Below are 24920 nucleotides of genomic sequence, written 5' to 3'. Positions count from 1 at the left end.
TTAATATCATTACAACTTATTTGAATAGGAAAAACGTTTTTTTTTTTCTTCGGACTGCGAAAGACAATAATATTATTATATCATAATCGAAGATATTGATTTTAATTCGTATAAATTGGAATTAATATTGGATAAGTTGTAACCAATATCTTTGATTAATAATAACAATTCACCCTACGATCGGGTAATTCATTGTACGATCACGTATCGCTTTATCTATATTCTCGTTTATTCATACGATTAGATACTGAAACGTACATATGAACACAAGTGCTTTTCAACTCTGCGTAATCGAGACGACCATCGAGGTCAGTAGGTCGATCTTTGCGGACAATCACTTATTCAGGTGGTAGATCCGGATTTTGCGATATCATGATCGAGCCGAAATAAAGGGACCAATCCGTAGTTCGAAAAAATTTCGAATATTGCGGATATGTATATGTGTATGTATATATATAATATATTTATATATATATATATATATATATATTATAGATATACATATATATATTATAATTATATAATATATATATATATATTATTATAAGCGGTTAAAAAAATGTTTGTAAATATCGAAGTAAATACTTCTAGGTACGAAGTGTTGAGTTACCAATGATCATTAATCTTCGTTTAAGATTCTTTGGTGCATCATAAAGATCAATTTAACGCATAAGTTTGAAGATATAAATGAAAGATTATGTCATTAAATATCGTTGTTATAATCTTTCGAAAAATGATAATAAACTTTATGAAAAAAATAAATTAATCATTGAAGAATTACATGTACACATACATCTAACGTTCATTATAACGCGCATCGATCGATTGATTTCTTTTATTTTCCTTGAGAGTATCTTTTCTCATAGGAGCAATCGTCGTATAGAATGACATTATAAACGAACTTGTAAAAGAAAGTGACTTGTTTTTCGAGGAGGGGAGAAAGTGACCCAGAGAAGTCTTCGGCTGATCATCCTTTCGGATCGTTTATCGTCAGTCGTACGTTGAACATTCACGCGTAGAGAAAACAGCATTTTGAATGGATTAATGCGGAAGTATTAATATTCTTATTTGAGAGAATATCGTTTTGATAAAATTAAAAGTTTTGTAAGTTATGTACATATAAATTGTAATCTTGTAAATTGTAAAAATCTATTAGAATATTTATTTTATTTATCATCACTGTGCTTCTAAGGTATGTAATAGAGATACGCGGAGAAAGCGGGAAATTCCAATCATTACCAGCGTCTAAGAGTGTGATTAACTATGACGCAGTATGTTTACTTTCTGCTTATAGATATATAAATAAAAAATTTTTTTCATTTTATTTTTATTTTATAATTAATTTATTCTTCTTATCAAATTGCAGTTTCATGAGGCAATCAAGATACTTACGTACATTTCTATCGATTTTATTGATGACATCGGCAGTAATCATCATAGAAATTTCTGGTACATTATCAAAGAAGAAATTTATTTTACTTCAATAATTTATCTCACTCTATAAGAGATTAAGGAATGGTACAAAATAATTTATTATAATTAATTATCACGAGCTTGTGTTAATTTTGTATTTTGTACAATTATTGTTAGCTGAGTCTTCTTTTACGAAATCAACAAACGACACGAATATACCTGAAAGTCGTAGAATAGGACCTTGGAGCGAAATTTTAGAAGATTGGATTGTCACTGCCGCGAATCCTGGCATGTCAAGAATATCGAAGGTAATGAAACTAAATGACAAAGTATTAACAGTATCTACCAAGGGAACACAGAATAAGAGAGACGTTTCTGAGACAGATATTTACTTACTCGGTAATGATAATAATCTTATAAGGACATTTTCTTTAAATCATTTTACAGAAACTCTAGTTAATATTTTTGTTTTCAGGTGCAATTGAGAAACTTGTATACAGAGTGGATTACGTAGAAAAACGTCTTAGGAGAGCTGAAGAACTTTTGTATTATGTTATTTCTGGATCTACCGCTAACAAAGGTAAATAAGATAGTTATGTCTTTAGTAAAAAAATCATTTTTTTACATTTTTATTGATAATAAAAATCTTATAGATTCCTGCCCATCGAACTACACGAGCATCGGTCAGTATTGCTATTATTTTAGTGATCGTGAATACGATTGGAAGTCATCCGCCAGTCTTTGCCGAGGTATGGGAGGACATTTGGTCGAATTCGAAACCATTGTTGAAAATCAGGATGTAATTTCGTATCTCCAAGGAAATGCGAAGCTCAAAGGCAAAAACTTTTGGACAGGTGGTTTAAACCCTGGCCTTTTATGGATCTGGGCCGGAAGTGCCAGACCTATTCATAATGATACGAAACAAGCTGTCGTTGGAAACGGCAGGTTATTAACAATCATAATTCTTTATATTTCATTCTGTTCAATTTCTTGTTTTTCAACGTAAATATTTTAGGTGTCTAAAATTGTCCTACGATCTATCTTCGAAGATTTATTCTTATAAGGGTGAAGAATGTGCGTCAAGGCAGAAATTCATTTGCGAATTGACCACAGACGACGAGTCAGCGAATAAAATTGAGAGAACAGCACGAATGTTATCCGATACTGTCAGTTGAGTTCAAAGATTTCTCTAGAATTGTTTTATTATTTACATGAAATACAATTCACATTCGATTTCCAAAAATTTCTTTTTTATATATCGCGTGTCGTGTATTTAATTTCGTGTAATCAATTTTGTTAATCGATATACAATATCGTTACGAATGCGTTTGAACTCCATGCATCAAGTTTTTAATAACATTTTATTCATTTAATTTAGATATCCTGAAAGATATAGACATTGGTGAATTTAGCCTTCAAGAGTCCTAAAATGTTTTTTTAATGGGGTTCTATAATTTTTAGATTTAACTCTTTATGTAATTGGTGAAGTGAGAATTTGATTACCGCAAATGTAGAAATAAAAATTATAAAATAAAAATTATATAAATTATTATATCAGATATTAAATTAAAAATGTATCACCTCCATTTCCTGCCAGTAAATCCGCCGCCATTACATACATATATATATATATATATATATATATATATATATATATATATATATATATATAGCTATTATTTAATAAAAAATATTTATTTAAAAAAAAATGGATTTATTTTGGAAGAATACTTTGAAATATTATTAAACTACTAATACTTGATTTAAAGAATATGACGAGCTAAGATTAAAAGAACCATTTCGTTAGAATTAACATCGTTTCTATCTATGATTATGAAGAACAGATTAGTTCACTAATGCGTTTTTGTCATCAATGGAAGAACAAAGCTTGTTCAAAGCGTGATGATCAAGAATCAAACTTCGTTTTCCTTCGTTTACAAGAGACAAAACGTGATTACTATTTGTCACCAAACCACCGTTTTCCATAATTAATTTTTTAGCTTCTTCTGTTTTGTTCTTATCGATACCGCGGCAGCTATCTTCGATCATAATGACATTATAGCCCAGTTTCAATCCCTCGAGACATGTTTCTTTCACGCAAACGTCTGAGGCCAATCCACAAATGTACAAATCTGTGGCTTTGATTTTCGATGAAATTATTTCCTGATTTTCTTTTGTGAAAATCGAGTAAGCTTCGCTATCTGGATCTTGGCCCTTATATATCTTAAATAGAATACAATGTATATATAACAAGAATAACTATAGATGTTTTCAAGAGTAAATAGTATTAATGGAAACTTTATTGTACATACTTGTATAGAGTTTGGTAATATATATAGATCATTATTTAATTTTGCGCCCCATGAGTTCATTACACAATGTCTTGGCCAAAGTATTTGTTCTACGTGCGGTTTTAAAAAAGTAACAGTATTAAAAGGCTTAGCTTTTTCTTTTGTAATCTACAAATAAAAAAACTATTATTTTTTATTGACGTAGATTAATGGGTACGTGCATCTATTACATAACAATGAGAAGAGTTACGTCATCTTAAGTAAAGTTACGTTAGTATAATTAGAGTTACGTCAATATTGGGTATTTGGGTATCTATTAGAAACGTTAGAATTTGAGATATACATACTTTAGATGACGGATGAAGTTCTCGTTTAGCAAGATTGTCGTAAAAACTAATATGGTTCTCAGGATGCCAATCGAATGAATAAATAACTTGGTCCCAACGAGCTTGTTTCAACAAACGATTAATTGGTTTTATTACTTCGTAACCCGTTCGATTAGGTAATGCTAAATTTCCATCAATAAAGTCGTTTTGTACATCGACTACTATTAATACATTTACAGGTTTTTTTTTAATCCATTTTGTAAAGCATCTATTAAGAGTAAAACAATTATATAAGTGCAATAGTTACATATACATATATACATATATATATATATATATATATATATATATATATATATATATATTATAATAATAATAGACACGGATGAATGAGAAATAATTTTGTATTGACCTCCAGAAAAATTATTTCTTACATCTTTCGTTTTTTTTTTTTTTAACAAATTTGAAATCGTTTATATTTCGCGCCAAATTTTTTATTAATAGTACGTCAAAATTTGAATATGTTTAGTGAATATTTCTTCGACATTATCATTACAATATTTCATTCTCAATTTATTTCTACGTAAAGTATATATATCTACATATAAAGAATATTATTTATTAACATGCTGTCGTGAAAAAGAAGTAAATAAAGTACGAAATAGACTAAATCCTTTCGTTATGCCACTCGTTTGTTATGTTCATCGTTCGCTGACTCAAAACATGAGCAAGCATATAAATCTGCTCCAAACGTATATTTATCCACAAACAGAACATAAAATTTAATACTTCGTCACGTCATATTAATCATTGATATACTACTCAAATTTTATTGAATAAGTACAATTAAAATTATAATCAATGTAAAATTCCTAATTACCGGTGGAATATAAAAAGCAATAATAGTAATTATAGTCATCCTTTATAATGAAAAGTTTTTAACTTTTAAAAGTTTAAAATTAAATATAATATATCGAAAACGGATTTCAAAAAATTTGATAAATATAGATAAATATTCTAGCGATTATATCACGTAAAATAGATTATATACATAAAATTATATCACATAAGATTGTACGATACCTTATCCATTTTGATATTTCTAATCCTTTCTGATCATTCAAGCTAAATATCTTGAACATTTCTTTAACTCTCCATTCATTTTCATTGACTTCTTTTTCATCGTAAAATTCCTTGCATAAAAGAAAAAATTTGTTTTCATCGATTATATCGTCTTTGTTTAAATCAAATGTTTTGAAAATATTATCGGCTGATGTCCAATCAATTTTTTTTGTCATATTGATTAAAGTGCTAAAGAAAATTATATAAATATTACGAAACAATAATTATTCGGAGATTTTAACTAAATATAACGAAAGATGAGAAAGAAATTATACTGCACGAAACGATGTGTTTGCGAACACTTTTATCAAAGCAACTGACGCGAATTACTTCGAGTATGCCTTTAAATACTAATCTGTAGACACGATGTGTAATATTTGTTCATACTACTTTATAAATTGATAAAAATGATATATTAGTTTTAATATTGATAAAATTATTTAAATTAATTTTTAGGAAAGTAATTAAATTTGTGCAGAAATTTGTTATTTCATACGTTAGTTTTTTATGTAGAAAATCAATATTCTTTTGACATTCAATCAGCGACTTCTATCGTCTTTGGTGCGAAACATTCTTCTCTTCATTTTTTTATAAATAGAATATTTTTAATTTAAATATTTATTTAAAGCTATGATAGGTTAATATGTGTATAATAAGTAATAATTTAATAAACGTAACGAAAAATATGAATTTATTTATAAAATATGTTAGTCAGAAACTTTTTTATTAGGTACACGTATATCATTCTAGTATACAATGTATGTTAAATAATGTGAATAAAAATCAAATCTTGAAAATATAATTAGATCCACATACATGACTGTGATTCATTTATTCTTGTTTCTTTATTCATTAGGATGAAATATTTAAATATTGAAGCTTAAGTATTCTATATTGATATGCTCAATGACAATTATATATTAATTGAAATATTTCTTGTAATTTATGTACAAATATATATTTTATTTGTCACTGTATTAAGGCATAAATTTATAATACTATTTCCTTATTTCATTTTTTTTAATGGCTTATCAAGTGATAAATATACAAACTTTACATGTATAGTATACAAATTATTCCATCTAGTTGTGTGTGTATTAACAGCAATATCAATAAATATATATAACCACAAAGCAATATGTGGTTAAATCAAAAGTTGATATAATTTATATCACTATAACTTATTTTTATAAATACAATCAATTCTGCATTATCAAATTGCAATTCTACTTCTTTGTATAATATTAACGTTTAATATTTAAGTAACATAATAATAGTAAACACTATTATTTTTACTTCTGCTCTTTAATTTTTATTACGTTCTTTTGTGTACGCTTTTAGTATATACTATTGTGTATGTTTACATTTTATATAACTGAACATAATAATAGTTACGTATATTGTTACGTAACATTTGTATAAATTAGTAAAATGTACAGTTTCTAAATAAATAAAACTGTAAAACAAAATCTTACCTGATATATTAAATCTATGTGTTTAAAAATTAAATTCATATTTTAATCTGTTGTCATTCTGTTTTATTTAAATTAGAAAATAAAGTATTTCTTTCAATACTGATTTCAGCAGCAACTTTGTTGATGAATGGATGTTTAATTTTATCTAGAGACGATGAAAAAAACTCTTGTAATTTACCAGGGATATTGTCTCGTTTCTCATATTCATATGCTTGCATAATTAAATCCAGTCTGTCCAAATCTTTCACATATTGAGCTTCTGGAGACTCTTGCTTTTCATATTCCTATATATAAAGAAATAAAAGATATATATATATATATATAGAATCATAAAAAAACATAAATCAATATTTTTATACCATTTTATTTAATTAATAGAATTCTTTTAAAATATATCAGACGAATAAGATGTAAAAACTAATAGCTTACACGAAACATTTGTAATATAATTGGACCTTTATCGCCTAAGAGTTGACAAATTTCTTCCATTGCAGCATCTTCTCGTCTATGTTTTTCCTCAGGAGAAATACCACAAATGGGTGTTATATCCCCAACAATACATTCAGCTAAATCATGAATTAGAGTCATTTGCATAATTCTAAAAATAATATTACAACTTTCTATTAGTCAATCTTTCAAATAATACATTAAATGCATTATGCTAAAACGAGGAATAATGCTAGTTTTGCAAAAATAAAAAGAAATTCATTTTTTACTTGTTTTTATCTAAATTATCTTCACCATCTGCTAATAAAGAAAGAATAGCCATCCTGTACATATGTCCTGCTATTGTTTCAGGATCAGGAATGTTTCTTAACACCCATCCAGTTCTTTTCATGTGCTGAAAATTTAAAAGAAAAAAGAAAGTAATTATTAAAAGTTGATATATTATTACATAATAACATTATTAGATATTACTATTATATAATAAAATTATAAGGTGAGAAAATATATCATTTTGATTCGTGCAAACAACTCAAACAAAGACATTTGGCTTTAGTAAACACGTGAAAAACGTTAATGTTCACATACTTTAAATAGCATACATGTATTTAACTAACTTTAATTATAAGTGATTAATACCTTCAGACGTCCAACCAATTCCATAAATTCATGTATCTTTTTCACATCCATTATTAATAATTTTTCTTTGTACGATTCAGTCTAGTAACTCTACTTTCGAATACATAGAAATGTCATTAATGTATGATATACCAAGATAGTGAAACAGTTGCTCTATATCAGTACTTCTAAGAAATGATTTTTCTCGTCTATGATTGGTCAATATTTTACTTAAGGAAACGACATTATCTAATCAATTTTCATGATTTCTTTATTATAATTATTCCATTATAAAACAATTTTTTATATTTTCATATTGTTATACTGATATACCTTTAATTTTATAATTTTAATATTAGAATAAAAATAATTTTTTTGTTAAAATTAAAAAATAATTATACTGGTTTAAGTTTTCATCGTTTATTGAATAAGAAAATATATATATATATATTTTTTTATTTGTATATATTTTATATATAATATATATATATGTATATATATATATATATATATATATATATATATATATATATAGATTTTATTTCGTATCTCCTCTTTTTGTCGATCCTTGAATCATTTGTTCAATTTGATCAAATAATGCTGCGTATTGCGCGTACGGGATTGGTCATTTTAATTGTTAAATAACATAATGAATAAATGAGAAAAGTGACAGAGAAACTTTTGTCTTAAAATTTTACCCTCTTTCATCTACTCAAAGATCAATTAATAATTTTGGGACATCCTATACATGTGTGTTTTTGGAATACTCAAAATATAGCATGTGCTCCTATACACACATACATAACAGAGAAGGAGAGAGAAAAAGAGAGAGAGAGAGAGAGAGAGAGAGAGAGAGAGAGAGAGAGAGAGAGAGAGAGAGAGAGAGAGAGAGAGAGAGAGAGAGAGAGAATGAGTGAGAGGGCGGAGTAGAGACAAAAACAAAGATAGAACAGAGATGGAGACAGATTGGTATATACATATAAATTAATGTGTGGTTGTGTATATACATAAATACATACATATAAAAGTTCTCTAGATCTTCATCTTCAAATATTATTTATTAAAATACAATTCGTTATCATTTCTTTTTTGTAAAATCTTTTGCTTACAATTTTAAATATCATACATTAACTTTCAAACATATAAAATATCAATGTATTTATTTTTGGCTATATTCAATGATTTAAAAAATCGATAAAAAAAGGAGAGGAAGGTCGTGGAAAATTGTTCAATCTAATTGTATTAGTTTCATCGTTTGAAATGCAAATAAGCTTTTGACTGTTAACTCCTGCCTTAATAGGATAGAACTGACTGCTGGTTTTAATTAAAATCATTCAACAAAGAGAGAGGATACATCGTTTTTTTACATAACACGATCCAATCAATTGTGTTTCTTTGTCAATTGTCGTTGATCGAGAAACTTCAAACATACGAAAGAAACATTTTCTGTTAAAATCTATGATTTTATTGATTATATTCAAAATTCATATTTTGAAGTTGCGAGTCATTTTTATTAATTTATCTGAACATTTCAAGATTAATTTCGAATCAATTTATATTTTATAATAAATTTAAATTGTTTAACATTTATTTTAGTTTCAACCTTCAGTTAATAATATGCATTCATTACATAGCAAAGATTCGATACTGAAGGCATATATACGTTTCCTTAAAATCAATTGGCGACGTTCACCGACAAAGAATTCGGGCTATAGATGGAATGCGGTTTTGGACATCGTCCAAAAAGTGAAATTGTGTCTCCTTGTATCGATATTAGATGGACTCATAGATGTATTTTTTTTTTTTTTTTTTTTCTTTACAATAGAAATGATGTATCATTATCAACGCATCATTTTTTTTGTCATAATAACATTTTTAAATTTCATATAATCGATTTTGTGTGTGTGATAAGATGCTTTGTAATGAAGACTTCGCATTATAAATTATATTTCCTTTTCTTCGTATAATTTAAATTATTGTTCATTATATATAACTTTTTTTTTGTGCATTCTTTTTAATATGATTCTGCATTGTTTTTATTTGTAATGAATCAAATAATCAAATGATAATACCTGTTATTATACATATAAACGATATGAAAGACCACGATATATTCAATGACCTTCATATTGTTAGTGTAGTCGCGCAGACGTAAATTTCCGCAATGACGCGCGATTACGCGCGTACGATTAAGCAAAGGAAGTGTGCGATGGTTACGTGGTTATTTAGTAACGCGCTCGATACAAACGCTCTTTTGCTTATCTACGGAATACCCTAACCAATCGATATAAGAACGGTGATATCGTTCATCGTTAAGAATTTATTTTTTGTAAATATGTCAAATAAATTACTCAGATCTTTATGCATTTTTTTTTCTACTGTAGATTTACATATGGTTTCAATAGATTTCAACCAGATAAGATCGATCAATCTATAAAAACGAATAAACGAAACGATCCAAAATCAGATTTATTAGAAAGTTCAAGGATACATCTACGCAAGACTTGGATACTATTATCTCAAATTGCAATCAATAAATAGAGACGGCGCCAAAACTTATTTTTATTTTCCACTGTTATAGTCATATTTGCTGTAAGAGAAGATACAAAATGTCTTACATACAATATATTGACCAACATCTATATATATATATATATAGATTTGTTTATAAAATCAAACAAATGCATTTATTTCTTGGCAATTTTATGAAAAGAAAAAAATTAACTCTTTAATGGTGTATAATATTATCTCGGCATAATTTGCTAGGTCGTAGATAAAAAGCTCAATAATAATTGAAAATAAATGTTATTATTAATTTAAAATAAAATATACGAAAGCATTGATTAATTTAAAAGTTTTCTTTTGTATAATATGCTTCATTACACGTTTCCATACTATGGACCATATTATATTTGATCGATTATATTAATTAATTTAAGCACGTTAATACGCTTATGGCATTTAAAAGATTAATTATATTATTTTCTTAATATTTTATTCCCTTTGATTGATCTATTCAAAAGTCTATAAGTTGTTATAATTAACAATTGGGATCGAAATTATTAGAATTAATGTGATACTATATTTACGAATATATTTGTTTTCTTAGATATTAATCCAACTATTCGGTCGAATCATAAATTTTATCTAGTACGGATCGGCGAAGTATCATCGAAACATCGATCAGTAGCTGTCTAATATTTCACAGGACGATAATCATTGAGGGTCTATGCTTGACGTGATAAAGCATTCTACTAACCGATCGATAACAGAATGTTATTAAGCTTAGAGAAGATCGGCTCACCAAAAAATCAAAGTTACGTTAGACCTTTCTCTCTCATGAAACCTTACTTAATTTATTAGACAATTTTACGATATCGATTTTGTGCATGCTTTATATGGACATGCTGCTTGATTTTCTTCGAAAGAGTATTCAATGAAGAAAAGAAAAAGTTTCTAGGCAAATATCGTCAATTTTCTAGTTCACATAGTTCAGAAGAATTCACTCGAAGAATCTTAGAGTGTTCCCAGCATCCCATCGGATGCTACAGGGACGAGTTCAACAGAGGGTGAGAGCAGAGAGAGAAAGAGAGAGAGAGAGAGAGAGAGAGAGAGAGAGAGAGGGAGAGAGGGAGAGAGAGAGAGAGAGAGAGAAAGGGAGAAAGAAACACAAGGGTCGACAGCACGAAGTTCCATAAAACAAAGGAGAAAAAACTATGTATAAAAGATCCTACGGACGAGTTCCCTTTTCTTTCCCTTTCGAGCCAGGATACGCAGAGACGTATTAAAAGGGAAGACGAGGGAAGTACGATCGGATAAACTTTGTCAAGTGTTCTTTTTTAAGATAATGTTTGTACTTTCGAAGTAGTTATTCTCGACTGTTGAAAAAAAAAGAAACAAGAAAAAGAAATATTAATACGAACATCATAAATATTAAATAGCATACCCTGTATTATTATATCTTTCTTTCTTACAAATAATCTTTTTGTTACTGGAATAACCATTTTAAAATAGAAAAGATAATTCAAGAATCATTGAGAATGTGTAAATCTAATTGTAAGACCTTTTTCTATTCTCGATAATCATACATTTTTAAGGAACAGTCTGTTTTTTTTGCACATAGTCGGTAATTTTTTAATAATCGAAGTTGGAAATGCTGGATTGTCTAAAAGCTGAAATGAAGAATTCCGTTATCGAAGAGGGTCTTCTGCGTCACTGTCGATGGCACAGGGATGATTTGGAGGGTGCGGATGGAGAGAGAGAGAGAGGAAAAGAGGAAGAGAGAGAGAGAGAGAGAAAGAAAGAGAGAGGAAAAGAGAAAGAGAGAGAGAGAGAGAGAGAGAGAGGAAAAGAGAAAGAGAGGGAGAGAGACAGAGAAAGAGAGAATAGAGAAAGAGAGAGAGAGAGAGAGAGAATCGAGAAAGAGAGAGAGAGAATCGAGAAAGAGAGAGAGAGAATCGAGAAAGAGAGAGAGAGAATAGAGAAAGAGAGAGAGAGAGAGAATAGAGAAAGAGAGAGAGAGAGAGAGAGAGAGAGAGAGAGAGAGAGAATAGAGAAAGAGGGTCGACGCCGACCCCGAGCCAGACGTCGACGCCGGCGCGGCGGCTGTCGTCTCTCGCGGGCGTAAGGTCGCTAGGGCAGGAGAGGGACGCGTGCAGTTGTCGCGAAACCTTCCGCGCGTTTCTGCATCCCTTGGTGTGTCCCTCGGTGCGTCCCGTGGCGTTGCGTCCCATGGAGCGTCCAGTGGAGAGCTGGACGTTAAAAAAATAAGGAATTCTTTAGAAATTTCGAATTGCAGATTCTCATCGAGAAAAAATCTCTCCTTTCTCGTCTCGTCATGCGAAACGATTATATTACGGTCAACGCCATGAAGCGGAAAGATATTTCGGTAAATGTTCGCATACCTACGATCGACATTGTGTCTTTCTTTCTTCTTCAATTTCTCTCTCTCTCTCTCTCTCTCTCTCTCTCTCCTTCTCTTTCTCTCTCTCTCTCTCTCTTTTTCTTTCTATTTTTTTTTCAATTTTTTTTCTCTCTCGCTTCCTTCAATTCTTCGAGTACGACGGCCTCGCTCATCCAAATGAATGTTGGGCAAGTCGAAGGAGAAAAGCTTTTCGTAAAGATACCGAAGCGTCGATGGATTACATTGGAACACAGTGCTGTGTTACATTATCAATTTGTTCTATCGAAATTTAGAATACGCGCGCGCTACTATTACATATATATGTACTTTTCAGTGAAGATGGGCGGGCCGATGGGAATCCTAGTTATTTGTCTTACTTGGGAGGCCTGTGTTCGTGAGAAAGTTCCGCGTCTTATCTGTGTAGTTCGATGAGATCAAATGTAATGTAAGTGAAGAAATTTGATTTGCGAATAAAGGAAATCGTCGCTTTCCGTGTAGAGAGTAAGGCCAATATATGATATTTATAGTTCTAATGAGATAAGGAAAAAATAGATCAAATTTTGTTTAGTCTGGATATAAATATACGTTGAATTATTTTATTTTCTTCTTTCTTTTTTTCTTTCTTTCTTTCTTTCTTTCTTTCTTTTTTTTTTTTTAACTGGCACGAATATTTTTATCGCGATACCTCCGAAACTATATCGCTAAATCTTGATCCTTCGAATACTACTTTATATAAATCTATAGCATCGAACTCACTGTATGTTAAATAACAGGGATATTGTCTCCTTCTTTTCTCTCTCTCTCTCTCTCTCTTTTTCTCTTATATTTCTTATTAATTAATCTAATAAGTAATTAAATGGAATAACTATAATTCGATAAAAATATTTTATCGTGAAACTTTGAAATCTAAATACTCGTGAATGTAAAACATGATATTTCAGTTCGTTCAACACGCCCATTCTTCTTAAACTAAAGGATAAAGTATATTTTTGCGTGGGTGGCTTATAAATATCATCCTGTAGAGACCACTCTGTATTGGTCCTGTTTTCTAGCTGACGTCTTACAAAGTTTGTCGGTTATCGTGATCCACGGGATGACCCTCCACCTTTGGACGAGCAACGAGAGAAGACAAATCCGGCATAAGATATAATCGCGTGATATGTCACGATCAGGAAACTGATCTAAAACGATTGTACAACTCGAAGATTGCTTCGGTTATTCGACGATGAATCGGGAAAACGAAGAGGTAAGTTAGAAACGATCATTTTCTTCGATAGATTTTTCTTTTTAAAGATTTAAATGCTATTAAAATAATTTTACTTAAAAAATAAAAAATGTTTATGTTTCTCAATTAATCAATAAGAATATATTTCTTTCAATGGATTTTAATTTTATTAATAATTTTATTTAAAAAATAAAAAATTAAAGTCGTAATAGAACAAAATATCTAAGGTCTTTCAATCATTCGATAAAGACCGATAAAGTATAAAATTCGATCTCTTCAAACGATCGTTAGTTCGAAGCTTTTCAGGAATAATGACTACTCGATGTATTTACCTTATAAGGATTGTGTTATCCGTGTTCTCGATTATCTACGTCTTGTAAAACGAAATCGATCATATTGTAACAGAATAGGCACTTTGCTAGTTATATCATTTTTCTTTCTATTTACAGCAGCAACCCGTTTCTCAAACGTTTTGATCATATCGTAACAGAATAGGCACTTTGCTAGTTATACCGTTTTTCTTTCTATTTACAGCAGCAACCCGTTTCTCAAACGTTTTGTGGAGCGTTGCAGAAGGAACCCAATTGCAAGTGTTTAGTACTTTCCGTACTGATATATGGATGCCTCGCGGCAGTTACGTGGTGTAGGTGCGCTAATGTTACCAAGGTATGTTTTACAAAGAAAAGAATATTAGTCTTTTTGTTTTTTTTTTTTTTTTTTATATAATCTTTTTATAAATAGATCTTTATCTTAAAGGAATGTATTCGTAGGTTGTAATCAACTTCTCCAAGTACCTTATCAAAAGTACTAAGCACGTGTCTCCATGTGACGATGGTTATATATATATTCCAGTATGTATATTTATACGACTATCATATCTATTGTAGTAATATGCATTATTAATTCGCTACTTTCCTTATCGTAGGTTGCCTTTATGGGAATGCTTTATCTCGTGTACCTGGTGGAGTGTTACCATTCCCCGATTAGAATCGATCTGTCCCATGCGGAGAGTCAAGACTGTGTACTCTTGAAATTAAATCAACTAAGGCTAGCCCAACCGACGATCTGGTGGAAGGCCGTTTCCTATCATTATGTACGTAGGAAACGGCAAATCACCCGATATAGAAACGGAGACAATTATACGACGACTCAGGTAAAGGGGTAGCATGCAAACGAGAAAAAAGAACAGCCGCTTAAAAAAACCGTTTAACAACTTTAATCCGTTGTTACTATATCGTCATTCGCTAAACGCGCGTCTCTTAAAAAGAGAGTAAACGATAACGTGCCGTTTAATTTGTCACGATAGGTTTATTACGAAAGGGTGAATACTCACGCAGCCACGTCCTTCTATTACTACGATTACTGTGGGGTGAAGGATATCAGCAAGGAACTGATACCCGATCCAAAAGTACCCATCACGAAGATCGCGCTGACCAAGGGCTTCGCCTTTTCAAACATGAGATCCGCCACGGAATTCGAGGAAGCCAGGTCAAGGTTCTTCGCTGAACAAGTACGTTAGTTCGTAGTCGATCGAAGGATATACTCGTGCCAAGAATTAATTATCTTATATTTTCGTTTGGATAGGAACTGAGGGACGACTACATGGAGATGAGGGAAGGCTTGGAACTTGGATGTAATCTCAATCCCACAACTTTAGTCGCCGTCCTTGGTAAACCTTGGTTCACCAATCGTTACGTTTACTGGTGCCTTAGCGCTCTCCTCCTTAGTTGGCCCTTGAGAGTAATCATAGAGTACAATACGCAATACGCCGACTATCAGGTAAACAGTTACGATATCTAAAGATTTTTAGGAAGAAGGGATAAGATTTACCGATGTTTTTAGGTGACTAAACTATTTGGAGTGAACTATGATACACCGATCGGTGCCGAGCCAATACGTACTTCCACTAGTCAATTGAGTCAACCAGGATCTTACATGTTGGCACCAAGTTACAGTGAAGCACTCCTCATGGAACCAGCAGCTCGACCTACCACAGAAAATCGACAGATCGAAGCAGAGCCAGGAACAGAGTCCGAGATCGATATGGGAATAGTTCCTAGTTATTCCGAAGCATTGCTTTACGAACGAGCTGAACTTGGATCGAACGTCGCCGGAACTTTTCCATTGATTCAAGAAGAAAGAAAGGATCTCAGAGTGGAGATTGAACCGACGTGCCAATGTCTTTGTCATAAAATTTCCAACGACTTGGAGATCGTTCAGGAACAAAATCTTTCGAATCATGGGGAAAATCGAGACTCTACTTACGTAACTTTGGATCCTACGTGTATCGCTAGCAGTTCGATGTGTCAGAACGATATCTCAAATGACTTTGAACTTGTATCTTGTTCGTGCGGTCACCAAAGTTCTTACACGTGTCCCAGTGTTTCGGACAAAAATAATCTCGGTGAGATTACCGTTAATAACGCTAGAACAATGGATAGGACCGACAAAGTTGTTCGCCCATCGCGAAGAGTGAAACGAGATATTTCCGAGCCGAACTTACGATCGCGTTCAGAAATAGGTCACGAAGGAGCTTGTTCTTCCAAGATAAATTGTAAAAGTTTGGAGAATATTTTAGAAGAAGAAACTACAGATTCTCGAAATAATCTCTCGAGAGTCAAATTGGATGGACCTCGGGATAATTTTGAAACAATAATCGATGATGAAGTTTCGTCTATAATAATAAACAAATCTATAGATAATAATGTGACTCGTGAGATAAACAGTGCTGAATCGAAAGGTGCTATTCCAAAGAGATTTGTGGAGCAGAGCACATCGCGTTGCAGAGTGACCGTGAATCCAAGATCGGATGAAGTTCGTAGGCAAATACCAGTCTCGAGGACCTATTTCTGTTTGAAATCGATTCTCAAGCAAAACAAGCGTCGATACACTTTGATGACTACCGCACAAGAATTAGAGCACATCGAAGATTGGGAAACCGTAAGGTTGGATAGGAGTTTCGAGGAGCTTCGATATAATAACTCGCATTTGGAATGTGGGAGAAGAAATAATGAAATTGTTGGATCAAATGAGGAGAAGGTTCACACGTGTTTGTCACGAGAATACTTGAATAATGCGTCGAGTTCACGAGCGAAAGATAAAGGATATCTACAGAATTCTACCTTTGGGAAAGAGAAGTCATCACCTACGGAACAAAAATATGATTATTCAAGGTCAATTTTACTAATATCATCTACTTTTCCTTAATTTTTAAATATTCAACTGAAACTTTTCTTTTTTTTAATCAACAAATCTCTTTTATATATTCCGTCCTCTTTGATTACTATTTTTGATGTTTCTATCTTTCACAGAACTCTCATCTTCGCTAGCCCAATCCAAGAAGTCTGTCCGGACGACCCGTTCGGTGGTAAGAATGTTGTACCAACGAGAAATCAAAGCTATCACGAGGAGATTTCTAACGTTCCTATGTTGGTTAAGCTTAGACGATCTTTTACCGAACGAGAGGGTATACATCGACGTCACAGAGATGTTCGTAAGATCCACAGGCGTCGTACTTTTGCTGTAGACGCCGATTATTCCTTTCCCTTGGTTGAACCTGAGAATTACGAGACTATGAATGGAAATATCTATGTGCCTGGTTATAAAAATGGCGTATCATTTCCTCCTTACGACGGTTTTACGACCGATCGACGAACAACGTCGATAACACAACCGATCGTTTTAAAGAATGACTTTCGACCTTCGGCCGAAGGAAATCTCACAGTCAAAGAACATTTTTCAGTTGAAGATGAACATGAAAACGAAGCTAGTGGCTGGTCCGTCGAAAATAACGTTTCACCTAACACATTGACGAGATCCTTAACAGAACGAAGAACCAATCCGAAGGATGGTCGTAATTCAAATTTACGAAGAAGCTTCACTGGTAGAGTAGACTCGATGAATTGCAGATCGATGAACGGTAGACGTACCAACCTTAACATGGAAACCTCGTTGTAACAAGTCGATACGATTAGCTCCTTTTGTACTACGCGCGCTCTGTTCATATACTATATATATATATATATATATATATACACACACATACATATATATAGTACGATTGAAGGAGGAGAATGGGGCCTTCTTTAAACAGTAGAATATATAGTGACTAACGATTGCTCTTCAAGATCGTCGCGTTTTCTTCGAACGTTCGATTTTTAAGTAAAAATTACCATACAGATACATGATAATATTTTGGAATGCTAAAGAAAAAGAATGAAAAAAAGGGAAAAAAAAAGAAAGAACAAAAACAAAAACTTATTCCGTCTTTTTAACGCGTTAATTTTGGAGATAACGTTATACGCTTTCGATTTGCGATGTAATTAGGCATTGCTAGCTAGGAAGTCTTATTGCTAGCTAGGAAGTCTTATTGCTAGCTAGGAAGTGTGTTTTCGAATTTTGGGATAATAATATTGACGAACTCGAGTAAAAATTATTTTATACATAGGCACGAATTTGTGGTACGCTGGTGCTGCTACTGCTGATGATAATGCTATAAAGAAAAATGTCATAAATAGCGCTATAAATATCTAAGAAATATGAATGGTCATCGCATATGCGTATGTTCCAATAGAGTGCTTTAAAACATAGCTAGGTATACAAAACGCAAATTTGTCGAGAGTCAATTATACGCGCACAGTATCGTAATCATTGGCTTTATTGACATTAAATTAGGAACAGAAAGTATCACGCATCGTTGATAACATTATGCACAATTAACATAGTCGATCGATGACAATTACATTTAACTACCGTCCTAAATCTTTGTTTATCGTTAGTTCATACACACGTAAAAAGGATCCCTTGAAAGTGTTCGCCAACTTTTCTCATAATAATGTCTCTAAACAATATGTTATAATTTTGAAAGTTATTTAAATACTTTTGTAAGGTACTGTATCTGTTATCCCATTTTAGATATCGATTATCGATAAAGTCAGTTTGTAAACACTTCACATTAAATTAATATCATAATCTCATCAGTTTCCATGGTATATTCAATTAGAAGTATATTACATTAATATTCAACATTTATGTATCCATGAGTACACTTTCAAGGGGAAATATCTTCCATTTGACATTTAAATATTCTCAATTAATTCCATATTTTGTTGTTGAAAGAATAAAAATGTTCGTAATAGTTAATGTGTGACGGGGAAAATTTTCGAAACTACACCATTACGATTTAATTTAGCAAAAAATCTAATATATGCGAGTTGTAAAATAAGTTATTTTTTCTACCAATATAATCGATATATATTCATCGTTAAAATGTAAATCGCCAATGATAAAAACAAAAAAATGCCAAATTATTGCATACACATTAAGGCAATAACATATGAAACAAAAGAAAATGTTTTACACGGTATTCATTGGATATCCTTGCTGAATATAACATTTTTAGCTAATGGCGTATGAAATTTCGTACGAATATTTTAGTACCGATGACGTTGACTGTCAATTTTTAAGTAATCGCGTCTCTTTGTACATGGATAAAAATATTTTCGGCAATATCGTACGACCACAAAGACTCTTTCTCATAATGTTGTTTATCCAACAACACAAACGATCCTCAACTAATTTTTAACTTTATCGCCGATGTAAGATCTATTGCTCGTTATTGGAGCAGTATTTTTTACATAAGTATAATGGATATAAGTCGTTTGAGTTAATCCATTTGTACAAGCGTATATACGATCACCAAATGCTGGACAACGACCTTCTAAAACATTCGACGGTTCCGATTTCGTACAAACGAACAAGAAAAAGATTCAAATCGGAATTGATAAGACGGTACAAATTTCGTTCGTTTTTCTCGAACGGACAATGCCATTTATAATTCCTAAATATTTTTATGTAAAAGACCAAACGTGCAAGTTTCCAAAATATTAACATCTAATAATATATATATATATATACAGGGAGTTCAAAATAAGGGGTTTAAGATTTAGAAAGTATATTTAACTCATTAAACTTAATATGCATTATTTATTGACAAAATTGCCAATTACTAATTGTTTACTCAGCTTGCATGAGTACTATATATTTTCTAAATCTATAACTCTTTTCTCTTAACGTACCCTGTATATATATACGATTATAAATATATGTATAACGACGTCAAACTTATTGAAAAACAACAACAACAAAAATCACAGAATTACTCTTCTGCGTATATATAGTCTTCTATAACGCATATAAGAGAGAGAATTTGGAGTGTTATTTGTAAACGATTATACGCGCGCGTGTGTTTCAAATTATGCATTCTTATAAACGTTTGCAATTACAAAGCTTATACGTATGTGTATTTCCGGGTATAATAAAATGCGCAGTTAATACTAACGTAATTTTAGGCTTAAGCTAATCTATTTGCGACAAGCCAACAATTATTGTATAGTATACTGTATATACATTATCGTTCGGGTAAGTATTCGAAACATCTGCAATAAAAAAATTTGACAAATTTTTTTCTGTTCACAGATATTTAAAATCTATAAATAGATAATCTGTTTTTGGAAAAAAACAATATATATATATATATATATATATATATATATATATATCGCGTAATTATTTCGAATAATTCGTAAGCATAACACAGTTCATCCGAATACTTAAGTACGATAATGTGTATAAATATATATTTATAATGTTTAAAAATGTGATATATATACAATCCCGTTCTAGTTTGGTGATATATAATTGAAAGAATGTAACGTCGCTTTTTAAATTGCGCACAATCATGGACGAAGTAGAAGATTATTCCCCGCCCGCCATAATTTTTAAGTAAAATCGATTTAAATGAAGTAATTATGAAAACAAAAGAGAAATGTACATCTAGAAAGGATGTACATCTTTTTCTTTTTTCCTTCTTGCGAAGAACGATGCGAATGTAATATAAAAATAGGATAAAAACGTACAAAAATATACGTTTTTCCTTATCATGCCTTTCAAGTTGCTTACATTAAAATTTTATTAATCAAATGTGAAAGGTATCGAAGTCTACGATTTTATTAGTACCGTAACCAATTAACGTCAAAACTCTATTTTTCTTATTGGCAATGAATATGTGATCTCATACATACCTACATACTTATATTCATATATATGCATACATACATATACATAACATACATACATATATAGATATGTATATATATGTACTGTATACATATACTATGCATAATAGTATAATATACGACTTGTCAACATAGTAGCAAGTAAAGCTTAAATGTAAGAAATACACACAGCTAAGAGCATAGAGGCAGTATAGATTATTATTATTATAGAGAAATAGAAATAGATATTAATTGGCATTCTTTTTGTAATATTCGATATTCGAAATCATATCGAATGTCGTACATATATGATTTTGTTTCATAAGAAAATTGTTATATTGAAGATTAAAGAAAGAAAAAAGAATAAAGAATTAAGGGTAATTTTTGATTGTTACAGCTTATGTAATAGCAGACAATCTAATAATGTATTTAACTGACGAGCGGGGAAGTTTCGTTATTTAAAGGAAAAACAAATATTGTATTACCCATGCCGTCTTAAAAAGTGCTCTTCTGATCGAAAAATTGTTTTAGAGCAATGCTGATACGTGATAAATAGAAAAACGTTAGGGTGCAGATTATATAAGCGTGCTTTTTTTTGAAAAATAATGCATCTGTAACTAACGTGATTCTGTCGCTATATAAAATATAGTAGTATTATTATATATAATGTTATTAATGATATACAGTGAATTATACTGGTGTAAAAACAAACTATGGTTATAATATAATAAACGTTGACATATTTAAAAGTTACAGATCCGAATTTGTTTCTTTAGGTATTACGAATGCAAATACGTATATGAATAAATAATGCACAAGCGTGTTTTATATACTTATATTGTATTTCTCAAAAACAAAAAAAAAAAAAAAAAACAAAAAAAAAAATTATGCAATAATTTGCGTAAAGCCATAAAATGTGGTGCTAATTAAGCGTACCGGATCTATATTCTTTCTGATTATACGAGTAATATACAATCTACACGAACACCCATAGACGCACACACAATCGCACGGAAATGTAATACATTTAGACTGTGCATTGTGAAACTATTTCTTCTGATACTTTTATTTCTTGTCCATAATTCAAGGTCTTTTGATCAACTTTCCTCAACAAAGTAACAAACATATTTATTGTTCTTGTGCTAAATCTTTCTTTTTTTTTTTTTTTAAATAAAAAGTGTCCTTACATAACTATACAATAAATATCTATATCAATAAACGTCTAATGCCTGCAGATGCATATATGAGCTAAAGATTTCCTTTCTTTTGTTTTAATTTCTGAATAATATATAGACATTTGAAATTTCAGGCAGCTGTAGAGGGGCCACCGAAACATATAGAGAGAATTGATTTGAAATCTAAACAAATATCCAGAACAACATATCCAGAAAATATAAGAAACAGGGTTGAAAGTGGTAAAATCTACATATCATATTTGAATAATACATGCAGACAATACTAAATGTTTATTAATACAGATTTGTTTTTTTTTTTTTTTTTTTTTTTTCTTTTTTTTTATAAGTTTTATTAACTTATCGTAGTTCTTTTTTCTTTTGTTTTCCATTCAACATCATTGATTAGCCTGTAATAGGCGGGTACGAATACTAATTTGTATATATAATATATATGTGTGATATATGCGTGTATAAATATATATATATATATACATATAGATATATTTTAATATATGTATATATACGTATATTATTTTTGCACAGTGAACACCTTGTCTTATGTGAGAAAAGACAGGATATAGGACACTTTATTTAGTTGGACTAGCAATATCAGCAGGCGATTATGACGAGCCAGTGCACAACAAATATACACTCAATGAATCCTTAATTTAACAATTACAACTAATCCTTTGTAAATCCTGGTCTAGTGTAGTATACTCGATAGTAAAGTGTTTTACTTCGCCACAATGAATATGAATTGTCGAACTTCAGAAGATATACTCCCTGTGATCAAAGAATTAACAAGGAATTAATTTTACTACGTGATGATTATTATTATTATATAATAATTTATTAAAGGCCATTACATTTACCTGTCCAGGATATTGATGACTTCCAGCATATACTTCTTCTTGAGAATCTCTCCTGTAGATCTTAATAATGAAAACATACAAATTTAATTATAAATGTAGAAAATTTGGAAAAAATAAAATGTTATAGTATACTTACAGGTACTATTACACTTATAGGTGGCGTGGCTGGTTTATATTCAACTCTATTATTTCCATTTATTCCTCCACTTTCTAAATCATCTTGAGTTTCGTAATCATCTTCTTCATCTTCATCATCTTCCGATTCGCTAATGTGAACAGATACTTGATCTGTATCAGACTTAGACCATTCGAAATAAACTCCAAATCCAATATCATAACCATCGGTGGCAAATTCCCAGAATAAACATGAACCATCTTCATGAGTTGGTACCCTCACAGTAACAGTTTCTCCATGGCCGACCTTTATAACAGCATCACCTGCTTCCTTTCTAATTGTTTCTTTAAATTCTTCTACACCTTTACGTGTCCACATTTCAGCAGGGGCAATCTGTGGCCAGTCTTCTTGTAACTCATCTGAATCTTCATCTTGTAAAAGCGCAGGCTCATTTTCTGTTATGGGTTCCTTTTCAGTATTTTTGTTTGTGCTATCCAATTCATTTGTTTCCTCTGGTTTTTGATCTTCTATGACTAATTGATTTTGATGTAATTGTTGCATATATTGATGATAATGTTGTTCTTGTAATTGTCTAATCAAAACAGCCTGTTGCTCTGGATTTCCAGGATATTGTTGTTCAGCGTACACTTTAAATTGATAATATGTTTGTAAATTGAGCGCATCTTGTATCTGTCTTTTTTGTGACTCCAATTTTAATCTTTCCTCTTCTTCTCTTTTTTTCTCTTCAGCTAATTCTGCCAATCTTTTTTCTTCTTCTACCTGTTTAATTTCTTCTTCTTGCTTCAAACGCTTTTTTTCCTCTATATCTCTCTTTTGTGCTTCTACTACTGTCTTGAATAATGGACACAATTTATCTAGTAAAACTATAAATCCTTCCATTGCTTGTTCCTTAGATATATCCCCTAAATTTTGCCATGCCAGGCGTCTATCTTTGCCAATTACATCTAAAACTCCTAGTGGTGGGGCATTTTCAGCAGTACATTTTCCATGCATTACCTGCTGTGTGAATGCAACCAACTTCAATTTATCCTCATACGAAAGGTGAACAGCTTTTCCTTCTTTCTCTGAGAAAGCAATAATAAAATATTAATGAATACATTAAAGATTTATTTATAGAAATCTGCATGTGGAAAACGATAGGAGAATCATTAACTTTATAGATTAGAATCCAATGAATTTTCTTATATCTTTTTCTTAAGATCTTTTCTAATTATAAATATAATAATAATAAGAAAACAAGATAATGAATTATCAAGTAGACTCGTATACCTTTATAGAAACTAAGTGCAATTTTGTAGAGCTCCCGTGTTTCGAAACCCCATAAATGTGGTTCATAAAGCTCTCCACTTTTGATATCATCCTCATTCTTGTTCGAATCACTTTCTGAAACATTTAATTTTTCGATGTCTTTCTCTACTACGGAAACAGTCTCATCGGTCGCCGCCATTTGTAACTGAATGACACGTCAATGAACAATGCTGCCATTACAATTCTAACCTCATTGAAAAATAATCAGTGTTTCTATCATACGCGTTTTTATTATAAGAATTTATCGATACGCAGGTATAAATTACAATGATTTAATTATTAAAAATATAAAGAATATAAAATGCAGAATAAAATTTTCAATGAAATATAATTATACGTATTATAAGTTGCGCATATTTAAAACTATACCAAATATAACTACCAAATATGTTATCATCAAATACGCGCTAATTTTTAACCAATTGCATTTATTTCATCAGATTATTATTGTTTTTTATTCTAATTATTAATTTTAACGAAAATGAATATTTTTGGAAGAAAATATAAATAATCATTTTTGAACTAGTAAGAAAAATTCGAGATAAAAGGAAAAACAA

The 24920-nt window shown here is 30.8% G+C and overlaps 5 protein-coding genes and 1 long non-coding RNA gene across 9 annotated transcripts; 2 read left to right on the top strand and 4 right to left on the bottom strand.

Moving 5' to 3' along the window:
- Nucleotides 1-109: 109 nt before the first annotated feature.
- LOC124946694 (C-type lectin domain family 9 member A) lies at nucleotides 110-2981 on the top strand. The gene is made up of 7 exons (XM_047487770.1): nucleotides 110-1104; nucleotides 1193-1271; nucleotides 1367-1449; nucleotides 1591-1812; nucleotides 1889-1993; nucleotides 2067-2358; nucleotides 2429-2981. Exons 2-7 carry the CDS (start codon nucleotides 1264-1266, stop codon nucleotides 2586-2588), a joined length of 870 nt encoding a protein of 289 aa, XP_047343726.1. The 5' UTR covers nucleotides 110-1104; nucleotides 1193-1263; the 3' UTR covers nucleotides 2589-2981.
- Nucleotides 2012-5489, bottom strand: LOC124946693 (nicotinamidase-like). The gene is made up of 4 exons (XM_047487769.1): nucleotides 5114-5489; nucleotides 4052-4298; nucleotides 3726-3872; nucleotides 2012-3636 (listed from the first exon to the last, which is right to left on the bottom strand). The coding sequence occupies exons 1-4, from the start codon at nucleotides 5326-5328 to the stop codon at nucleotides 3259-3261; spliced, it is 987 nt and encodes a 328-aa protein (XP_047343725.1). The 5' UTR covers nucleotides 5329-5489; the 3' UTR covers nucleotides 2012-3258.
- A 1184-nt stretch (nucleotides 5490-6673) lies between these two features.
- LOC124946699 (5'-deoxynucleotidase HDDC2) lies at nucleotides 6674-7869 on the bottom strand. 2 transcript variants are annotated; one of them, XM_047487782.1, is made up of 4 exons: nucleotides 7711-7869; nucleotides 7344-7468; nucleotides 7057-7225; nucleotides 6674-6911 (listed from the first exon to the last, which is right to left on the bottom strand). In XM_047487782.1, the coding sequence occupies exons 1-4, from the start codon at nucleotides 7759-7761 to the stop codon at nucleotides 6681-6683; spliced, it is 576 nt and encodes a 191-aa protein (XP_047343738.1). In that variant the 5' UTR covers nucleotides 7762-7869; the 3' UTR covers nucleotides 6674-6680. The 2 variants fall into 2 exon arrangements, with proteins under 2 accessions (XP_047343738.1, XP_047343739.1); XM_047487783.1 differs by having other exon boundaries at nucleotides 7689-7826.
- A 4293-nt stretch (nucleotides 7870-12162) lies between these two features.
- On the bottom strand, nucleotides 12163-17724 carry LOC124957930. The gene is made up of 3 exons (XR_007103774.1): nucleotides 17448-17724; nucleotides 15151-17373; nucleotides 12163-14775 (listed from the first exon to the last, which is right to left on the bottom strand). It is a non-coding gene; the product is annotated as an uncharacterized LOC124957930 (long non-coding RNA).
- On the top strand, nucleotides 12250-21625 carry LOC124957928. Of its 2 annotated transcripts, XM_047515484.1 has the most exons (10): nucleotides 12250-12577; nucleotides 12927-13093; nucleotides 13645-13838; nucleotides 14352-14483; nucleotides 14588-14668; nucleotides 14743-14970; nucleotides 15124-15327; nucleotides 15402-15596; nucleotides 15660-16990; nucleotides 17129-21625. In XM_047515484.1, the coding sequence occupies exons 3-10, from the start codon at nucleotides 13818-13820 to the stop codon at nucleotides 17772-17774; spliced, it is 2838 nt and encodes a 945-aa protein (XP_047371440.1). In that variant the 5' UTR covers nucleotides 12250-12577; nucleotides 12927-13093; nucleotides 13645-13817; the 3' UTR covers nucleotides 17775-21625. The 2 variants fall into 2 exon arrangements, with proteins under 2 accessions (XP_047371440.1, XP_047371438.1); XM_047515482.1 differs by lacking the exon at nucleotides 12927-13093.
- Nucleotides 18239-24556, bottom strand: LOC124957929 (Golgi resident protein GCP60). 2 transcript variants are annotated; one of them, XM_047515486.1, is made up of 4 exons: nucleotides 24325-24556; nucleotides 23056-24119; nucleotides 22920-22979; nucleotides 18239-22830 (listed from the first exon to the last, which is right to left on the bottom strand). In XM_047515486.1, exons 1-4 carry the CDS (start codon nucleotides 24500-24502, stop codon nucleotides 22729-22731), a joined length of 1404 nt encoding a protein of 467 aa, XP_047371442.1. In that variant the 5' UTR covers nucleotides 24503-24556; the 3' UTR covers nucleotides 18239-22728. The 2 variants fall into 2 exon arrangements, with proteins under 2 accessions (XP_047371442.1, XP_047371441.1); XM_047515485.1 differs by having other exon boundaries at nucleotides 22914-22979; nucleotides 24325-24555.
- Between the last annotated feature and the right edge of the window lie 364 nt (nucleotides 24557-24920).

Source organism: Vespa velutina, chromosome 2, assembly GCF_912470025.1.
Source record: "Vespa velutina chromosome 2, iVesVel2.1, whole genome shotgun sequence".
NCBI lineage: Eukaryota > Metazoa > Arthropoda > Insecta > Hymenoptera > Vespidae > Vespa > Vespa velutina.
This window is presented reverse-complemented; position numbering and strand designations above follow the sequence as displayed.

Bases quoted from the DNA above. Each gene is read 5' to 3' on its own strand.
- LOC124946694 (XM_047487770.1), top strand. The intron at 1,450-1,590 runs GTACATTATCAA...AATTATTGTTAG, and splicing joins AATCATCATAGAAATTTCTG to CTGAGTCTTCTTTTACGAAA. The intron at 2,359-2,428 runs GTTATTAACAAT...TAAATATTTTAG, and splicing joins GCTGTCGTTGGAAACGGCAG to GTGTCTAAAATTGTCCTACG.
- LOC124946693 (XM_047487769.1), bottom strand. From the start codon at position 5,328: ATGACAAAAAAAATTGATTGGACATCAGCCGATAATATTTTCAAAACA. The intron at 4,299-5,113 runs GTATCGTACAAT...TACTCTTAATAG, and splicing joins GAAATATCAAAATGGATAAG to ATGCTTTACAAAATGGATTA. The intron at 3,873-4,051 runs GTATGTATATCT...TTTTATTTGTAG, and splicing joins AACTTCATCCGTCATCTAAA to ATTACAAAAGAAAAAGCTAA.
- LOC124946699 (XM_047487782.1), bottom strand. From the start codon at position 7,761: ATGGATGTGAAAAAGATACATGAATTTATGGAATTGGTTGGACGTCTG. The intron at 7,226-7,343 runs GTAAAAAATGAA...TATTATTTTTAG, and splicing joins GATAATTTAGATAAAAACAA to AATTATGCAAATGACTCTAA. The intron at 6,912-7,056 runs GTAAGCTATTAG...CTTTATATATAG, and splicing joins TTATATTACAAATGTTTCGT to GAATATGAAAAGCAAGAGTC.
- LOC124957928 (XM_047515482.1), top strand. From the start codon at position 13,818: ATGAATCGGGAAAACGAAGAG. The intron at 14,971-15,123 runs GTAAAGGGGTAG...TTGTCACGATAG, and splicing joins ACAATTATACGACGACTCAG to GTTTATTACGAAAGGGTGAA. The intron at 15,597-15,659 runs GTAAACAGTTAC...CGATGTTTTTAG, and splicing joins CGCAATACGCCGACTATCAG to GTGACTAAACTATTTGGAGT.
- LOC124957929 (XM_047515485.1), bottom strand. From the start codon at position 24,502: ATGGCGGCGACCGATGAGACTGTTTCCGTAGTAGAGAAAGACATCGAA. The intron at 24,120-24,324 runs GTATACGAGTCT...TTGCTTTCTCAG, and splicing joins TGCACTTAGTTTCTATAAAG to AGAAAGAAGGAAAAGCTGTT. The intron at 22,831-22,913 runs GTAATGGCCTTT...CTTTGATCACAG, and splicing joins AATATCCTGGACAGGTAAAT to GGAGTATATCTTCTGAAGTT.